General features: G+C 41.3%; 1 protein-coding gene across 3 annotated transcripts in view; it reads right to left on the minus strand.

Annotated features, from left to right (window-relative positions):
- Positions 1-18,159, minus strand: part of TAF4 (TATA-box binding protein associated factor 4) — a 76,095-nt gene that overhangs the window by 26,153 nt on the left and 31,783 nt on the right. For 2 of the 3 annotated variants that reach the window (XM_083618430.1, XM_083618432.1), the window contains 5 exons: positions 8,148-8,326; positions 4,798-4,917; positions 3,672-3,791; positions 2,803-2,925; positions 613-702 (listed from right to left, as the gene is read on the minus strand). In XM_083618430.1, coding sequence (XP_083474556.1) covers positions 613-702; positions 2,803-2,925; positions 3,672-3,791; positions 4,798-4,917; positions 8,148-8,326 — 632 coding nt within the window. The remainder of the gene's footprint in view (positions 1-612; positions 703-2,802; positions 2,926-3,671; positions 3,792-4,797; positions 4,918-8,147; positions 8,327-18,159) is intronic. The other variant, XM_083618431.1, reaches the window with a different exon arrangement.

Here is an 18,159-nt window from a genome sequence, read left to right on the forward strand (position 1 = left end):
CCTGCCCATCTGACTTGGTTGGCAACAGTATGGTGCTAGCTAAGGCTAATATTTAACCAATGGAACTGGCTCATAGAATTTGTATACCGCCCTTCATCCGCAGATCCCAGGCCGGTTCACAATATACCCAGGGCATTTCACAATAATTGCTAGTTGGAAATCAGAACAAGCGATATAATATCGAGCTTGAAAATGCACGTTTGCACGCACAATACAACATGACTTGGGATTCACACACGTTAAATTCCTATAGTTCCTCCATATACACCTTTTTTAGGAGGAAGGGGTGCTGAGAGCAAGAATGCATGTGTATACCCAGCATCACACATCATCTCACCAGGTCTACCAGATTTCCAGCAGTGATTGTGTGAACACAGTAATTCAATATTCTGCATACAGAATATTGTCACAGCTGCACTCTATAGTTTTTACATTAAGAAAATTCCCCTGTGATTCCTTTTACGAAGGAAGAGAAAGAGTTTTTTTGTTCTTGTAGTCAGCCATCTTTACTACTTTTATTTGGTACCAATTTTTAATAGTGTTTCCCGCTTCTTTACTGAGAAGGGCAAGAGGCTGCCAAGGGATGCAACTAGTATGAAGAGAGGTTGTTACCTTCAAGAAAGGCACAAGGTAAGGTTGAGGTGAAGAATTAAGTTCCCGGTACAGTCTGCTGGTGAAATCTTCTGCTTCAATTTTTCCATCCTGAAGAATAAAATTCAGATTCAGATTTTCCAGATAATGAAATCCATATATTAAGCCCTCAACCATTTAAACGTGTAAGAAGAACATATCTTCTTAACAAGATACAGTTGTACCTTGGTTGCCAAATGCCTTGGTACTCGGACATTTTGGCTCCCGAACGCCGCAAACCTGGAAGTGAGTGCTCCAGTTTGCAAACGTTTTTGGGAAGCTTAACATCCAATGGGGCTTCCAGTTGAGTGCAGGAAGCTCCTGCAGCCAATCAGAAGCCACACCTTGGTTTCTGAACCATTCTGGGAGTCGAACGGACTCCCAGGAGGGATTAAGTTTGACAACCAAGGTACCACTGTACTTAACTGGGTAAATTTATTTAAGGCATTTTGCAAGAAGAATGCTACATATTCATCCAACATAAAAATACAAATAACACATCTGCTAGCAAGTTCAGTTTAAAGACATTTTTAAATACACATGATCTGCTCTTATTTTCTATGCTCATAAGCAGAATGCTAATCATTTCAAAAAGTCGCGAAAAAGTGTATGTTTACATCAAATGGTAGAGCTGTTATTTTGACTGGATTGTTTTTGATTCCTCTGCTTTTTCAATACTGTGGTTTTTCAGTACTGGAGAGCAATGAGAACATCCATATGACTGAAGCCTTCTATGGTTTTCATTTCACATGAATGAACTCTGTCTTGTTAGGGTATACCTTGCCTAAGTTTTGTTAATTCATACACATGTGACTGTTGTAATAAAAAAAAGAGTTGGGGTGAGGAAGAAAATCCCCATATTTTCATTTTAAGCAGTCAATCTTTTTAATGTTTTGAAATTATTTCCTTAATTCACCTTAAAAAAAAGATGACATGTTTTAAATGAATGGATAGCAATAAGACACTGGAAAATTATGACAGGCTGCTGTGGAGAAGCAGCTTGCTTCTCTGTAGCTTTCCCTGCTCATTGGCCTTATATCTAAAAATAGATGTTCTGAGTCGCATCCATAACACCTTGCACATTACTTCAGAATTTGCTCTTTGGGTATTACAACAAGGGTAGCTAACCTGTGGTCCTCAGGTGTTGCTGAACTCCCAAGTCTGATCAGACCCTGCCAGAATGGCAAAAAGTCAAGGGTGAGTTGGGAGTACGGCAGCATCCAAGTTTCGGTAGAGTATGAGACTCTTAATCTCAAGGTCATGGCTTTAAGCCCTACATTGGGCTACAAGATTCTTACATCGCAAGGGGTTGGACTAGATGACTCTCACGGTCCCTTCCAACTCTACAATTCTATGCTTGTATGCTATGCTTCTAAAAGGATTAACCCTTTTGGACTATCCGGATCAAACTGGACAGAACTGTCTAATTAATGCAGTAAGACAAGTGATAGTTTTGGACTCGAGCTGAGCTTGATGTATGGGTATTCCCCCCCCCAAAAAAAAATTTGGCTGTATAATTTGGAATTAATGCGATATGGATAATGTGATGTGATTGGCCTGTTAATAAAAATTATTAAAAAATAAAATAAAATAAAAGGATTAACCCTTTTCTTCTTAAGCAAAAGGAGTAAACGCATGAAAAGTATCTGGTTATGTCTACTGCTTCTCAAATCTTTGTTTCGCCTAACAGTATTGAAAGTCAACATTTTACCCTCTTATTTTCAAACTATGTTTCATAACCGTATGTTTGTGGCCTGGTTCAGACAATCCAGCGGACTGGAGATGAGATATGGCAAGATTCATGCTCCCAAGGCCTCCATCCCCATCTTCTCCTTCATACATGCAAGGAGGAAAGTGGAAGTTTTGCTTTAGAACAAATTGCGGTTCTGTGCTGCACCTCAACTCAAGGAACAGTGGTTCATTCCAAGCAAAGTTGTTAAAAACAAATGATTAAACTATGGTTTCAGATCCTGACTTATTAACTGATTTTAGTTAGAACAAACCACTGTTCCTTGGGTTTTAGACAACATGTGAACTGTGGTTTATTTTAAATCGGAAGCTTTCGTTTTCTTCCTCTTATATGCAAAGGCAAAGGAGAGGGGAGAGACTCATTCTCAGTCACCTATGCTATGTTTCAGATGAGGATCTGAACTAAACCGGTGTCTGGCTTACCAGCAGGTGCTGAACTAGTTCTTTCACATTAGCGGCAGTCTCGGAAGACTGCTTTCCAGAAGAGGCCAGTTTTATTAGCGTGGAGAGAAAATTCTTGCATTTCTTCACATTTTCCATGGTTTCCTATTGGAGGGAAAGATAGAAAAGAAAGTGAGAAGGGAGAGGGGTTTTTTTAAAAAAAAATGTATTTGAATTCAATCTGAACACTATAGAATCCCTTTCAACCCTATCGATTGGCAACACTGCCATTCAAATTGTATTTGGCCAGGGGTGTGGCTATTCTGTGCCCATGCATAAAAAACACATGATGTGATAATGGAAACATGCCAGATTCTCAAGGATCCTGGCTTCCTTGTTTTTGTCTTAAAGAAAGTTTATAGCCCTTGTTACTACAAATATGTTTCATAGCTTATGGGGCAATGCCTGTTGAATCTTAGAAGCTAGAAGGAGAAGCTGAGCGATTTCAGTGTCCTGCCCAGTTCTTTGCCTCTCCCATCACCACTAGGAGTAGAATAAATTGTGCAAAGTAAGATCAAAATAAGCAAATTGCTTATATCATTTAATCCAGCTGTCCCCAACACAGAAATTAGGTTATTTTGGTGCAGAACTTGTACTTATTTTGTTTTACAGCATGTGTGTGGCACAGTAAAGTTTACCATAATTCCCACAAACATTTACATGATCACAGCACATTCGCCTCACTTAGCAGTTTCATACCCATAAGGTACAAACTGGAGTGTCAATACTGTGCCAGCGAAGTAGTCAGTATGCGCTACACTGAGCACTTGGTGGTAAGTTAATGGGTTCCTCTCTTGGAAGCTGGCAAGATTTGGCTTTTGACTTGCAACAAACAGTCATTGGGAGCTTACTGTGGCCGCAGCTGAGGCTATTGCGGCTGCTTGCACCGCCCTTTGAGACGTTCCAGTCTGCACAGCAGTTGCTGTTCCTAATGCTGTCGTTTGTGCAGGATTACCCAGAACAATCTGAGGCTGCAAAGATACACAGATATCAGACAATTATACAGAGCTGCAAATGAAGGGAGGATGCATTTTATCAGACGCAATATCCTCCTTACAGTGATGCTAAAACAGGCTCCAAAAAAGAGAGACCTTTGCTCTGGCCACCCATCTGGCGCAGTTAAATGAAACAACCACCAGGTGGCACAAAGCCCTATGCATTCAGAATTCAAGACACTGGAAGTTGATTAAACAAAGCATGTGTTTTTGGTGCAAAAGGTAGAAGGCGGCAGAACACAGGACCTATGAAATGGGCTACAGACTTTGTGATGCAGCCAAATAAATCTATTTTGCTTCTGCTTCTTAATCATCACTCCCAATTATTATAAGGGCACTGTGCATGCAGACAGAACAGGCATGAGGGTAAAAACTTTGGGGGGGGTGGGACTATGGTTTGCATCCCACATCAGTCACACTGTCAACATATGTCAAGGAAGAATCGGTGCAAATCAAAACACACTGAAAAAATTGCACAGTTAAAAGCTGTTATCAGGGGGAAATGTTTAGAAGCGTAGTCACTGAAAGAGAAACTCTTTGCTGGTTCCACCTATCCGCTGACTCCCAAAAGTCTAAAGTAGCTGGAATAACTATCCACAAGTACTAATCTGGACCACCTGTAACATAATTTCAGAGGTGTAAAGAATCTTCAGCGATGCTATACTTGTGCAGCTCCTGAAGAAAATCCACACCCCTTCTGAATTAAGACACTTTATCATTTGAATGCACCAGCTTTTTAAACCTCAGTAAGGGCCGGACTATTCAGTAATTACTCTTGCTTTACAAGCTACACGTAAGCCCCACCGTGTTTGATGGAGTCCACTCACCTACTTGGGAGAATGCCCCACTGGCCCCAGTGTGACTTAGTTTTACATCTCCATCATCTATTCTCATATAAATGAACGGCGCCCAAACAGCACCCTGGGTCTCAGCCAATGTTCTGTTTTAGGATTAGCCGGCAGACGTATGTTGGCAACCTTACCTGAACTACAGGGGGCCGCTGTAGCGTTGTCGTGGGCTGTACAGTTGTCTGTGCCTGAGACACTTGCTTGATTATAGTGGTTGGAGCCACCTGCCGTGCAATGATAGGCGTCCCAGGAGCCTGCAAAAAAGAATCCCAGGTACGTTCACAGAGAAGTAGCCACATATAAATAGATAGCATGCCCCGTTTAACCTAGAATCCAACCTAAGGTAAGTTGGGCTGAAATTTTAAGTCCCAGCACTTTCTTCAGTTCCGCATCCTTTAAAGCAAATCCACACCCAGTACTTAGTCCTGAATAGTTATAGCTTTGAGTTGTTTCAACTGCACATCTTCATAACTTTGGATCTAGTCTAGATTTTTCATGGGGGTTTTTTTGTTTGTTTTTTTAAACCAACAGGTTTACAACCCACTAGGGCTGGACGATATCTGGTTTTCAACATTGTGATATATCACCAGCTAATCATCATATATATCACAATGTCTGAAATAAGGATGGAGCTATGTAGAGGCATTGGCTGGCTTCATGGTTTTCCGCACATTGTGAGTTATGAACAGCACACAAACACGAATGCGCGCACACACGCACACACACAATCAGTATCATGATATGGACTTCAAACCGGTTTTGGACAATGCTCTATGTGATTCTGTGGGCTATAGGGCTGGAATCGCAGAAAAGTCACAGGGCTTCTCTTACTGTCTTGATCCCAACATTGATATGGCAAGTTAGATCTTCATCAAAAGTTACTGTGAAGATTAACAGAGTACAGGATGTAACTGCAGAGAAGTCTGAACTTGATAACTGGCATTATTAATTAGGCTATTTTATTATTAAAATTCCAAAAGCAATATGTCAGGTCTCCAAGCCTCTAATAAAAAACCTTGAGATAAAGGCTGATTTTCTGTTGGATAAAATCCTCCTTTAATCCTAATATTTGAAGCTGCAATGTATTAATTTATTATTTTTTAAAAATAAACTAAGAAATCACATGGTTATAATTCACTTGTCTGAATTTGCATAAAAATGTTACGGCTCTAAGACTAAATCAGCATTGCTCTAATAGCTATTAACTAGTTGAGGTAGAATCAGAAAACATGAGATGATTAATTATCCAAATCCAGACTTTCAGATCCTTAAAGTAGCCCCACCTCCCCATCCTTGCTTCAACTTCAAGTTCCTATCTACCCATCCCTAAACTATGGCCACATATCTAATATCCTTAATTATGGCCAAACACCCAGACTTTTAAATACTGCAATTGGAGTGGATTGTAAAAATGGAAATTAAGGCAAGCACACCTCTACAATTAAGAGCAGGTTAATTGAGGAATGTGAGTTTGCTAGCACATAATCTGGATTTTAAAAAACCAGAGGTGAACAGAAATCATGCAACACTAAACTCAGGCCAGGGGTTTCAGCTTGCCTCAGAATACCCCATGTGGCACTCAGCACAAAATCCTGAAGCTCAGGGCCAAGCTAAGAATCACCAATGGGTTTTTGTTCTCTTTTACTGAAAGGCAGCTGTGGGAGGCAGCAGGTAGGGCTGCTTATTTTTGTAATTTATATCACAGCTAGCATTCCCAGAGCTGATTACAAAACAATAAAAATAAAATCTTACAGAAGCACTGAATACAGCACAGAAAAAAGATAAAACTCTGATCGGTGAAGATGCTGTGAAGGGAGACTTTATGCTGCCTATCAGAGCAGCCTCCCAACTCCTACTTGTGTGCAAGAAGGAGCGGGGCGGGGATCTCTGTCTGAGCTATGAAGGCAAGCTTCACAGGAGGGGGCAGAGATCTCTCAGTTAGGCAAAGGGAAGCCTCCCTTCCCAGCTGAGGGATCCCTGCCCCCTCCTGCTTGTATGCAAGTAGGAAGGGGATTGAGGCGGCTCCGATGGGAAGGGAAGCATCACTTGCACACGAGTAGGAATGGGATTGGGGCTGCTCCAAAAGCAGTGTGAAACCTCGCTCCCCAGCTGAGGGATCCCTACCCCCTCCTGCTTGCATGCAAGTAGGAATGGGAATGGGGCTGCTCCAATGGGAAGGGGGGCATTGCACTGCCCGAGCCTTGCCACCGCTCTCAGCCCTCCTTCTCCGCCTTCCATGCCTGACCCACCCCACACTGCTTCCCCACCACCACCACCAAAGAACCAACAACTCAGGGGCTGCCCATGCTCATGGAGAAAGGAGATAGAAGCCTCGGAGGAAGGGGAAACGTGGCGGCTGAGGTCAAGGCGGTGGCCGCCCCTCTGTCACTGCCGTCGCTGCAGCATCCAGAACGTGTAGTAATTAATTAATTAATTAATTAAATGGCCCCCAGATTCATTGAAAAAAAATCTGGTAGCCTTAACCTAGGGGGCAATTCTGAGCAAACAGCACAGTGGAGGGGAGAGAGTCAAGCACCTCTCTACCATTCATCCACTTCCAAATGCAACTTCCTACGGCCTTTTCTTTTTGTTTGAAAACCAAACAAAAGAAAGCACATTGATAACACAGTTGCATGCACCACCTATGAAGCATCTAGCATCGGCCTCAGTCGGAGTCCTGAAGTCTCATGCTTGCTTTTGACCACAGTAGCCAATTATATTCATGCACATTTCATGTTCAGACCATTAACTTCCACATTATTTTTTTTAAAGGAGTGATTCGGATGATGAAATTACCAAACTGATCTCCATCTAACTACAGAAAAGTGGGTCACTATCCAAGCACAAAGTCTGCAGTAGGCCTCAGATTTAATTTGCAAACAAATAAAGAAGGAAAGCAACATTGCTAGTCTTTAGGGTTCTACATAGTGAAAGTGTTTGCCGTAAACAAAGTTCTGGACAGGAATTCCACTCGTAAGGCGCTGGGAGTTTTCATGACACGACTATCAGCCAGGAAATGCATGTCTCCAGAAACACACTCTTTCCCCTTTCCTTTACGACTGGCTCACAGTATGAAAAGCCGAATGCAATACCAAGCTATGCAAACAATATTATGTATGCATGTTAAGCAAATCCTTGCAAATTTGCCACATTTGGATCATTCGCTTCAGCTATGAAATTCGAGATTTTGGGCCATGGAAACCTGGAGCGCTTTTAACACAGCGGGTGAAGCTCTAAGGATGGGAAGTACTTGCAAAGGATATAACTAGGAGCTGCTTGTTATGGGGAATAAAAGCTTCGCTGGAAGGCTGGTGGGTAAATGCGGGTCTCTCAGTGGACTGAGAATCCTGCCACCTAGAGCCAGCGCAGACATACTTTGCAGGCACGCAGAATACAATGCAGGACATGTCAAGGGTAAACACCTGGAGGCAGCCAGCTTGGATACCCTCAAATGTAAGGAAATTTAAGATTTTATTTTACTTACGTTTCTCAGTGAACTGACCTGCACAGTCGAGATCTGGACCGGAGAAGCACTAGTAGGTGTGGCAGGGCGAGGAGTCATGGTGGTTTGAGGCTGGGACTGCGCATGGGCCTGCATTTGCGCCAAAGCTTGTTGAGGGATCATCAGTAGCTGGCCATTCTCGCTACGCACAAGAACCATGCCTGAAAGGGAGGGAAGAAAGTGCCCGTCAGGATTGCCTTGGGAAACAGGAAGTCATTCCACATGCGGGATCAATGAAGATGCAACTTGGGGCATCGTTCAGTGAAAAGAGTTTCAATGAGATTTCCACAATTGTTTTCCCAGGACAGTTAAGCTCAAATTAACCAAAGAATATTTCCATTACCAGACTGCACAATGGGGGACATGGTCCAATGACACAGTACATGCCTTGCATGCAGAAGGGCCCAAATCCAATCCCCAGCCCTTTCATGTAGAGAGTCAAGAACCTCCCGAGGCAGATCCATCCTCCATGTATTATAAAAAGTAAACAACACTTATTTGACCCCAGATATTTGACAGAGAGGGGGAAATCTACAGATACAGTCCAAAAGACGCACAGGGAGTTTTGTATATATGGGAGAATTTTAAAAAGCAAGTGGTCCTCACTGACCTGGTGCCCTGACTGCCTAGATAAAACACTGTAGCCCCACACACCCTTACCTGGGAGTAAGGCCCACTGAACTCAGTGTGGCTGTCTTCTGAGTAGGCACTTAGTTATTTACTAGATGCAAGTCAACAGCACCAGATGACCATGCTCGGCTAGGCGCTGGGGTGGATTTCACCCCACGCCTTGCAGAGCGAGGCCAAACGCTGCCACCGGGCCCAGCACTGGCGGCAGCAACAGTGTGATTTCCTGCTAGCTCGCTTCTGACAGAGGTTTTTTTTTTTTTGGAAACATACTACATTTGTATACCACTCTTCCTCCAAGGAGCACAAGTGTACATGGGTGCTGGCTCGTTTTAACAAGAGGTAGTCTAGGTTGAGATACAATGAATGTCTCAGAAGTTCCCTAGAGTGTTCCAGAAGATCTGAATGCAGGTCTCCCCAGTCCAAGTCTAGCATTCTGTTTAGGACACTGTGCGAGTTTTCATACTTATGTCTAGAAAAGCCATTGAGCTTCTCCCCTGTAACTCTCTTGTGAAAACAACAGCAGAAGGAAAAAACCTACTATTAAATTCAATCTCTATTAGGGCAGCCTTAAAAGCCACCAACCAATTAAACAGAGGTTTTCGTCAGAAAAGGGAACACAAATTGTCTAACTTCTAAATTAATTTCCCATAACAGATTTAGTCACAAAAGTGGTTATAAAAACCATAACTGGCCTCCAGTGCATCTGTAACAGACGGCGCAGTGCTGAATTACATCCCAAAAGAAAAATAAAAAGGACGAGGCAAATAAAGCTGCCGTTCCCTGCTTAACCACACATATCTACACTCTTAACCTGCTGTAACAGCTACAGTAGGGAAAGGGCTGAAAACAAAACTCACACCTGTTCTCAGTTCTTTTGGGCAGAACTAGGATGTAACAAATCCAACACAGTTAGTGAAGCATTCATTCACTGAAACTCATCTAAAGAAATACGTCACGCTCCGTTCACACATAATAATTGGAGCAAGTGATGAGCATGCATGTCTGAACTAGCCCTATTTAACAGACAGAATTAGCACATCGCCTCAGAAAACAAGGCAAAATTTCTATGGAGCCAGTTCACACATTCAGCCACAAATAATCAAGTGCAGAGTAATAAACCAGTGTCTAAGCATGCCTGCACAAACACGCTCAGCGTGGCTGCAAAGAAGGATGGCTTGTGCTGTTGACAAGTGTTATCTACATCGAAGGGAGAAACAAGATATCTGACAAAGAATATATCACGAGGCTCTCCAATTTCACTTTTTAAAAGCATTTTTAACCTAACGTATTAAAGAGAGGAGTTCTCCCTGCTTCTCCCTCTTGCTTAAATGCTCCCTTGCACTTAAAGGATCAGGGCTCATCCTTCCGTGTGCGCAACCAAAGGATCTCAGGCACTAAAGGAAGGTGGAAGTCTCTGGAGAGCTTCCATCAGCCCAAACCGCCAGTTCAGGGTTAGATGGAGGACAAAGATAACGCAATACAGGGTAGTTTTATGCTATCTTCCATGGGGCCTGGAGAGTCTCTACAATAATCAGCACAGCCAATAGCAATATCCATCAAAAGTCACAGAAAGAACACCACCCAACTAAAAAAGCAGAGAACCTCTCCTTTATCTCTGACCACAGGAAGTTGCCCAAATTTTAAAAGTCTAACATTACTTTCTAGATGCAACCAAGCTCAGGATAAGTTGCCTAACTTGGTATTATTATTCATCTTTCTTGTGGCTCTGACCATGTGATGCCCCTCTTTAAATCCCTACACTACTCTTCAGTCCACTCAAAAATCCTGAACAAGCATCTCATTCTTACCTTTAAACCCACCTGCCTCTTCTCCCCATGACCTTCAGCCATTCAAAAGTCTCTTTCCCCTCAAATAACTCCCGATCTTTTGTCCTTGCTGCTTTTAGATCTAAAACTGCCTCCCAGAATGCCTTCGTGCAGCCACCTCCTTTACCTTTTTCAAGCCCCTTTAAATCTCAGCTTTTCGAAGAAGCCTGTGGAACACCTCCATATTCTTGATGTAGAAGAACGTAAGAGCCCTGCTATGTGAAACCAAAGACCTATCTAGTCCAGCTTGCTACCTTCCACAATGGCTAGCTAGGTGCCCATGGGGCTGGGTCGCCTGAAGTGCTGCTCAGCTCTGTATAGACCTATAAGATCACTCAGGTGGTCTGGGAAATTTTAGTTACGGCACTACAGAATATCACAGGGTGATGACCCAGAAAGGGACGTTCCCAGCTTTTCTGTAACTGAAGTCTGAATTTTGTTCCAGGCTGCTTCAATCTTATGGTTTAATTATGGTTTAATTTTTGTGTATATTTCAGCCCTGGACTTTCAAGTGAAGGGCAGATTATAAATAAACGTATTTAAGCAGCCTCCTGGTAGCCAGACGGGCAACAAGGATTTTCATCATGAAAGCAAGTGAGTGGGCTGGAATGCTTCCTCCCACCTCTGTGCTCAGCATAAAAACCAAGCGATGTGCAAGATTCTCCCTGCCCATTCCACAGCGTAGAAAGGGGGTGGGCTGCTGCAGGAACAGCAGGGCTCTCCATCCTTCCTCTGCTAACTATCAGGAGGCTAGTGAAAAAACTTTGCAGGCTAGTATGTTTGGTGGACTCATTTACAAGGCAAACCTCCTAGGGAAACTATGCTCCCACATTCCTGAATAAGGTCTTAATCAGAACGTGTTGAGTGTTCTTATTATTATCCGTATCATCCCCCAGTACCATCCAGAGGCATTGCTTCTTTCTTTGGCTGTTTAGTTCTGCTCCTCATTTTTTTTTCAAGGGGGCAAAATGAAATTTTATACTGGGTTTTCTTCCCTTACTGGATTATCCATGGATTGGGAAAATCTGAATTTAGCAGAGGTAAAGTATGGGTTGACACTTCAATGAGGACCTTGCGTGAACACAGGGGAAAATAAATAAATAAGCAGTTTCAAATCCACAATAAACTCCAGTGTGGATGAGTCCCAATTGTTCTTAATTTGCATAACGTATACATGTCACATAATTCAGATTTTCTTGGAACATGATTCTTATTTTGTGCTTGAATGACTAAATACAGTAGTGCCTCGGTTTTTGAACGTAATCCGTTCCAGAAGTCCATTCGAGTTCTGAAACGTTTGAAAACTGAAAACTCAATACGGAAGCCGTGTGTCATGTTCGACTTCCGAGGCATGTTCAAAAACCGAAGCATTTACTGTACTTCTCCCATTTTCTTAAATTTGAGTCCCCAAAAATAGGGGTCGTCTTATACACGGGGGCGTGTTATACACAGAAAAATACGGTACTTCCAGGTTTATGGCGTTCGAAAACTGACACGTTCGTCAACGGAGATGTTCGAAACAGAGGTACCACTGTATGTCTTTCTCCTAAATCCTATCCACCTGCTTCTAGATTCTGGCAGTACCCACATCATTTAACCATAAATCTTCTCCATTCATACCGAGACATACACCCTAGCCCTGAAAGTAACTTAGCTAATGATGTCTAGCCCATTCTACTCGACAAAAATACTCGTCAAAATTCAACACCTGCCTTAGCTAACAAAAAATCTCCAGGACATTAGCTCATCCATTGATCAGAGGCTGATCATTGGTAACAAATAGAAAGAAAAGTGGCATTAATCATTCCATCTGAGTTAATATTCTGAAACTGGTAGCCATGCATTGGTAAAGGGAGGTTTCAGATTTGTATTAGCCTTCACTTGTCAGCAAAAGAAAAAGCCATCAGCTCCATCAGTTTCACAGACTATACAGAAATATTAGCTATGTTCCTTGCAGATATTCTGATAAAGTTGAAATGTTTGACCAGCAGCCTTAAGCATTTTCCACTAATTTAGGGGTAAGCAACATACTTGGCACGAGCATCACGTTCCCCCCTCACCTCATGACATGCAATTAACATACCGAGCTCAACATGCTGAATGACTGCAAATGAAGCAAATTCACTAATAATGGGATGTTTTACTATAACATCTATTGAGTAAGTGTAATGTACAAATGCTACAGATGGTCTACTTGAAACTCAGGGAAACATTATAGAAACAAATATTTGAAAAACATTGGATGGAGGATTCATATTACTTTCTCTTCAAGCCCTAAGCATTTAGAATATGCCAACAATGCATAGTATATCTTTGGGGATATCTCTGCAACCATGAGGGCTTGATTTAAAAAAAGAATGACAGAAAGAAAGCTCCAATGGGAATAATTTTCAACAAAGCATGTGTTCCATGCAAAAGTAGTTATAAAGGAAGATCTTTGGCCAATGAATGACCTTCCCCCTAACTCTTTTCTGGAATAATTCTGAAATCTTCAAGACTGGTAATTGACAATAAAATTCTACTGTGGTCAATAGAGTTGGCTCCCATGTAAGTGTGCATAAGATTGCAGCCTTAATATACTAGATTTTCTGGAATATGCTTACCAGAATCTTTAGAAAAATGAAGGAAAGAAAACTGAACCACAGCCAGGTTTAATTGGTAACAAATATAATTTTGTTTTTCTCTCTAATCATGATACAATATGCATACACTGCAGCTTTCTCAGCAAAAATCAAAATTGCCCTCTTTTAATTAGTAATTATAAGTCACAAAGGGCAAAGTTAACCACTTTTAAGTCACACACTGGTCTCAATGGAAAAATGCTTAAATGAATCCCATTGAAATCTGTAGGATTTAGAAGTGCCGAACTTTTCCTAGATTCTGCTCATCAAGTACAACAAATCACAAGCGTTAACTATAAAAACTTTAGCGCCCCCTGCCATCCCCAGAATTTGATGTTTTTATTCCAACATATAAATATGACACAGTCAGCAAACAAACACTTTTTGCCCATTTCTCTGTCATATTCTTGCCTTCATTAAGCCTAAAACGAAACACTGAATCAGCACAGATCTTCAGCATACTCAAAAATGGAAAACAAACACCTGCTGCTCTGGAAAATGCATATCAAGTGGCACTTAAAAAAAAACCAAAAAAACTGTCACCAATGCTAAGACTTCAGAGAGGAATTAGCAATTCTCCCAAAGTGAAATTGGCAGGGCTAGAGGAAAACACAAATGCATCCAGTTAGAAAGTGTAGTAACATATACGAAAATACAGTACATGTCTAGGACATATAAAATCAATGCGGGGTCTTCAGGGTTCAGAATCTCTCCTAGAGTGATGTATTTTTCAAGCTTTCAAGCTTTCCGTGTCACCTTTTCTGCTCAGGATACCTTCAGTGTCAGCAATGAAACTTCTCTACCTTGCAAAGAATTATGGGGCATATTCCAGTGCATGCAGATTCAGCCTGGGACTCCTGGAGCTCACCATTGCCCTGCGTGAACTGAAACGCACCTTTAGCATTCTTGCCAAGATCAACAGCACCAAACAAGAAAGCTCACAAATTATCTTTTCTCTGAAGAACCCCTGGATTCCCCAGAACGGAGTCTGAAAACTACTGGTTGAAAAACATTTCACAACTAGAATATGCATACTTCAGGCCATGGGGAAAGGGAGTCAGACGCCTGCAACAGAGTACTGGGATGCACTAACAACTACTTTGATCCAGATTATACTAAAATGTTTAGGCCATGATTCTCAGCAAGCATACTGGGTAATAAATTAACTCAGTGGAACTTACTTCTGAGCAAACATGCTTAGGCCTGTACTGTAATAAAGATAGTGATGCCGCAATACTTATTTCAATTACTTAAATGCTTAAGAGTGCAATCCAAATTTACTGGTCATTTAACTAATGGATTTAAAATTTGTCTTTAATTTCAACATAGTGAGCAATTCTTCTTTGAAAATTGTTTCAAAGCCGCCACATGGTTCAGCTGCATTGGAACACTGATGGAGAGGTAGTCATATATGGCAAAAATATCATATTGTATGTCAAAACAAAGCTCTACCTGGACTGAATTAAGAGGAGGATATACATAAACTGGCATACACACCTTGATGTTATAAAATTACATTCATAACTTTAAGAATTACAGGACCCGCTACCCACTTCAAACAGTCCTATAGAAAATATTATAGAACATGAATTCAACATGATGTTAAATTTAAAGTGTCTGAAACTTCTTGTAAAGGATTGGCTGCTATTGCCATATAAGGATATGTTACAAAAACATTAAGTTTCAAAGATTATAATCTACTTCAGAAGGAGGTTTGACTGTGGAAATCCTCCTCAAATAGCATTGCTGATGCTTTTCTATTCTGTTTATTTATAAGCATTTATAAGCCACTTAATATTTCAAAAGACTCAAAGCTGTCTACAGTCTAAAAAAACTCCCAACAGTATATCATTAAAACATGAGAAACAAAAAAAAAAAACACACAACCTAAAACCAATAAAAGTATAAACACACATAAAAACATATAAAAATAGGGGGAAATAGAAATTCACAGGATTCAAATGTGTAAAACACGTAAAGCCTTGTTAAAAAGATAATTCTTCGCAAGACATCTGAAGCAACTGACAGTTGCTTCTTCATATATGGGCACTCCACAGAAAAGGGAGACAGAGAAAATGCCAATTTTCAGGTTATACTGCTTAAAAATCACTAGCATTCCTTACCAGTGATGATATGACATAGGAAATTGTCCCATGTTGGTCCCACAAGATAAGGGACAATTTACAACCCTATAAGGGGGTTGGACTGGATGACCCTCAGGGTCCCTTCCAACTCTACAATTCTATGATTTCTGAAGTGGAGAAGTCACCACAAAACTTCAATTTTTGCAGGGTAAAATGTTCTTGTGAATGTGCTCCCCATACATGTTCAATGTACTTGCTTGCATTGGACACTCTTCCTCCAAAAGTAACATGCCAAGATGCTCCAAGCAGCTCTCCAAGCCTATCTTCCAACCCCAGAGGCTCGCATCGCCGCAGTTCTGCATCTTTCTATAATGCTCGCTGTGGCTGATGCCATGGTCCCAAACTTAAAACATATGCCCCTATTAACAACTCTAGTTCTCTATGCAGCTGCAGACTGCTATAAGCAATCATACCCTGTTTTTCAGGCAACTTTCACTCCCTAAGAGACATTAAATTAAATTCCAGCGTAAGATACAATATCTATGATGAAATTTGCAGCCTTGACATTCTGCCTTTTGAAGAGCACTGCACAACACAGAAGTTGGCATCTTCTGGTGCTCAAAATATCACTTGTTACATTTTGGGGAAGGGGGGTGATTTTGCCCATGAAGTACTTGGAAACAATCTTGATCACTGTAATCTCCATAACCACAATGGGAAGAAGGGTTAACAGCCAAGCCAATCGCAGGCATAAGGTTTCCAAATTTAGGATGAGCTCCAAGCGAAACAAAGAGCAAGTGGAGAGTTACAAGTAAAATAGGATCAAGGCAAAGGGTCACTGCTAGGACAGGCTGGCTGACTTAAGGTTAGGGTAAGGTCAAACATAACAAGCCTAAATGATGCTGATGCATTTTATGTCCAGAAATTAGGAACAGGAGAAAGAGAGAAGGAAAGCACTACACACACAATATATGCACGTATATACACACACAAATCCCCCCTTACATAATATAGCAAGGAATTTATTAATTGCTACCAACATTGAGCACATGCAGATTCCTGCAGCAAATTACCAAACAGATCTAATGCACTCAACTAACTCACCAGGAGAAGTTGCTCAGATAACCATCACTGTTCATTTTTCAGACTTTTATTCGCCAAATCTGTATCCCTCTTCTTCTAAACTACGTGGGCAGCTGACATGGGGTGTTCATTTCACTTTCCCCACAAGCCCATAAGGTAAGTGGGGCAGAGAAAGGGCTGCTCAGAGGGATCCAGTGAACTTCAAGGCCAAAAGGAAAACTGAACCTGAATTTGCTACATGCATCCCCAAAGTTAAGCTCTTCACTTCGCTGGTTCCTGCTGCCCCCCACCCCGTCGCAAAAGGATTGCAATGTGCTTTAGAAAGGAAGGAAAAGGAGCGTCTCCACCCCCATCATTCAGCCCGGACACTGAGGTCCAGCTCCAAGGGCCTTCTGGCAGTTCCCTCATTGCAAGAAGTGAGGGAACCAGGCAGAGGGCCTTCTCGGTAGTGGCGCCTGCCCTGTGGAACACCCTCCCACCAGATGTCAAGGAAATAAACAACTATCTGACTTTTAGAAGACATTTGAAGGTAGCCCTGTTTAGGGAAGTTTTTAATGTTTGATGTTTTATTGTGTTTTTAATATCCTGTTGGAAGCCGCGCAGAGGGGCTGGGAGGCCCAGCCAGATGGGGGGTATAAGTAATAAATCTTTAATTTCTTGATAAAAAGCAACTGCAAGTCTACTCCAGATAATATTTCACATCCAAACAAAGAAGCTTCAGTCCAAATGATTAACTATTTTAATCCAAATTATTTGGTTTTAAGCAGAACCAAGTTCAGTGACAACAAGAGCTATTTCACATATTATGAGGAACAAACCCCAAGTCATCAGATCATCCAATCCTGCCTTCCTTGATGAGTACCCTATATTATATAAATGTTTGAAAACATGTCACATTGACTCTCTACATCTTTTGCCATACACTTTTTCTGTTCTTTGACTAAAATGTAGTGTGTGGATGAAGTTCTAGGGCCAGAGTCCTGTGCACATGAACCTCAGACGTAAGTCTCAGTTTACATATTTAGGACTGGGTCATAAAATTTATGAATCCAGTTTGAGGCATATTAGGCTACACCTTTCTTTGGAGCAAGTGCACTGGAATCAAATAAAACTGACTTCTGAGTATGCAGTTGTAAGATCAAAACGTTAAGGCTGCCGTTCCCAAATGTTTTCTCTGTTCACCCATTCTCAAAAATAATTTCCAGACATACCACCCCCTAACAAATAAAAAAATCCCTTTTTGTTCCTATTAACTCTGAATAAGAAACATCCAGGAGACATACTTAGTGCTTGTTCTATTTAGTAATTGCTTAAAATGCAACACATTTAACCAAGTCTCAGGTACTGTCCATGAGTGTCACAAATTTGTTGAATTTAAGATGTGAGCACTAAAGTAGCTTTCTACCCCAGCTCCATTTTAAAGCAAGCATAAGAGAGAGAAAACGTTTTTAATTAGTTATCAAATTGATTCTTTCCATTAGAATGAAGCAGACACAGTGGAGACTTTAAAAGCCTAGTTCTTTAGTCTGAATTAATGCCAATTTATAGCCTCGCCGTTAAAAAAGAATTACCCAAATTGGTCAGGAATGGTCCTTCATTTTAATTATAGACGTTTGCATTCTGTCACAATTCTCATATTTTACTTGCTGTAGGCTACTTGTGACAATATCTCAAACACCTCCATTCATCATTTCCCCCAAAATATGTTACAAGAGCAACATCTGAAAAAGAAACAAAGTTGCGAAAACAA

The sequence above is a fragment of the Podarcis filfolensis genome, assembly GCF_964270895.1.
Source record: "Podarcis filfolensis genome assembly, chromosome: 6".
NCBI classification, from domain to species: domain Eukaryota; kingdom Metazoa; phylum Chordata; class Lepidosauria; order Squamata; family Lacertidae; genus Podarcis; species Podarcis filfolensis.